Source organism: Morone saxatilis, unplaced genomic scaffold (assembly GCF_004916995.1).
Source record: "Morone saxatilis isolate NCDOM2014 unplaced genomic scaffold, NCSU_SB_2.0 Contig6, whole genome shotgun sequence".
In the NCBI taxonomy this organism is placed as follows: Eukaryota; Metazoa; Chordata; class Actinopteri; family Moronidae; genus Morone; species Morone saxatilis.
The window spans coordinates 13,830,662-13,831,952 of NW_023340206.1; the positions used below are offsets into that span (position 1 = coordinate 13,830,662).

At 41.7% G+C, this 1,291-nt stretch overlaps 1 protein-coding gene across 1 annotated transcript in view; it reads right to left on the minus strand.

Moving 5' to 3' along the window:
- Positions 1–182: 182 nt before the first annotated feature.
- Positions 183–1,291, minus strand: part of LOC118340105 (vacuolar protein sorting-associated protein 16 homolog) — a 1,579-nt gene continuing 470 nt past the window's right edge. The window contains exons 2-5 of the mRNA XM_035677966.1: positions 1,082–1,164; positions 847–943; positions 631–734; positions 183–548 (exon numbers count right to left, since the gene is read on the minus strand). Of these exons, the coding sequence (XP_035533859.1) occupies positions 407–548; positions 631–734; positions 847–943; positions 1,082–1,164 (426 nt within the window). The 3' untranslated portion in view covers positions 183–406. The remainder of the gene's footprint in view (positions 549–630; positions 735–846; positions 944–1,081; positions 1,165–1,291) is intronic.

Consider the following 1,291-nt stretch of genomic DNA (forward strand, 5'->3'; position numbering starts at 1 on the left):
ATAATATATATATATATATTTTATCACAGCTGATCATTATCACTATTGATGGTTTATGTTGGTGGATTTAAAAACCCGATCAGTACCTTTGGATCAATATGTTCTCCTGCCAGCAGACCACTGGTATCCTGTTGGAGTCAATTAGCATTAATGTGCATTTTACACAATAAAATGAACAAACATTTCTTTTTCTTTTTTTATTCACACAGAAACACAGAAGAAGAATACATGTTACAGCTGGATGATCAATAATCATATAATTAATAATATGATCAGCTCTGTTACACATTAAAACATATGAAGAATAGTACACGACGATGGTAATGACCAATCAGAAAGCAAACTGAGGGTCACTATTTGGCAGCAGAGTCTCTGCTGTCTCTGGACATACACTCTGAATAAAGGGTCACTTTTTGGCAACGGAGGCTCTGGCTCGGTTCAACCTGTCAATCAACGAGCGATCGGAGGCGGAGCATCTGGAGAGGACCGCCGCCATCTCTGATTCATTCTTGTGTTCGATGGCAGCATCCGCCGCCCCCTCCAGATCACTGACAAGAAGAGAAGATGAAGAGTTACCTGAGTGGTCAGGTGTTACCTGTCTGAAGAAATCACAGGTGCTCAGAGTCTTACCTGATGGCCAGGTGAGCTTTGACCTTCTGCTCAGGTGTTACCTTAGAAACGTACTTCTTGGCTTCGTACTTGTTGTTACACTTCATGCAAACGTCAACAAACGCCTGAACAAGACACAGTGCTAATAATCATGGGAAATATAGTTCTCTCTTTATTTGAAATTAAAATCTTTATTGAATATCAGGTCGATAGTGAAGGGGCGGGGCTTGTTCTTACCAGGTATCCAATAGGAGACTTCTTGCTCTTTGAGAACTTCTCCAACTCCTCCCATTCCTCTTTCTCTGCCAGAGACTTCAGTTTTAACCACCAATACCTGCACAGGTAGACAGGTGGAGGGACACTGAATAGCAGGTACGTGCACAAACTTATGACTATTCACAAATGAGCTGCTACCTAAATATAAGCCAATCAGAGCAGAGAGAGCAGTGACATCACATCCTGAATGTCTCACCTTTTGTCAGGAACTCTGAAGTCTCTGTAAAGTTGTTCTGCTTGTTTGTGGAGTCCTAAAGCCAGAAGAGCCTCCATCGTCGCCTGCACAAACAGGACACACAGGAAGTGACATCATCACGAGGCAAGTAGCGATTATGTCCTGGAGGTCGTTTTTAAATCGGGGTAATTTATTCTAATGAAGAACTGTCAGTGCATTTTATATATATAT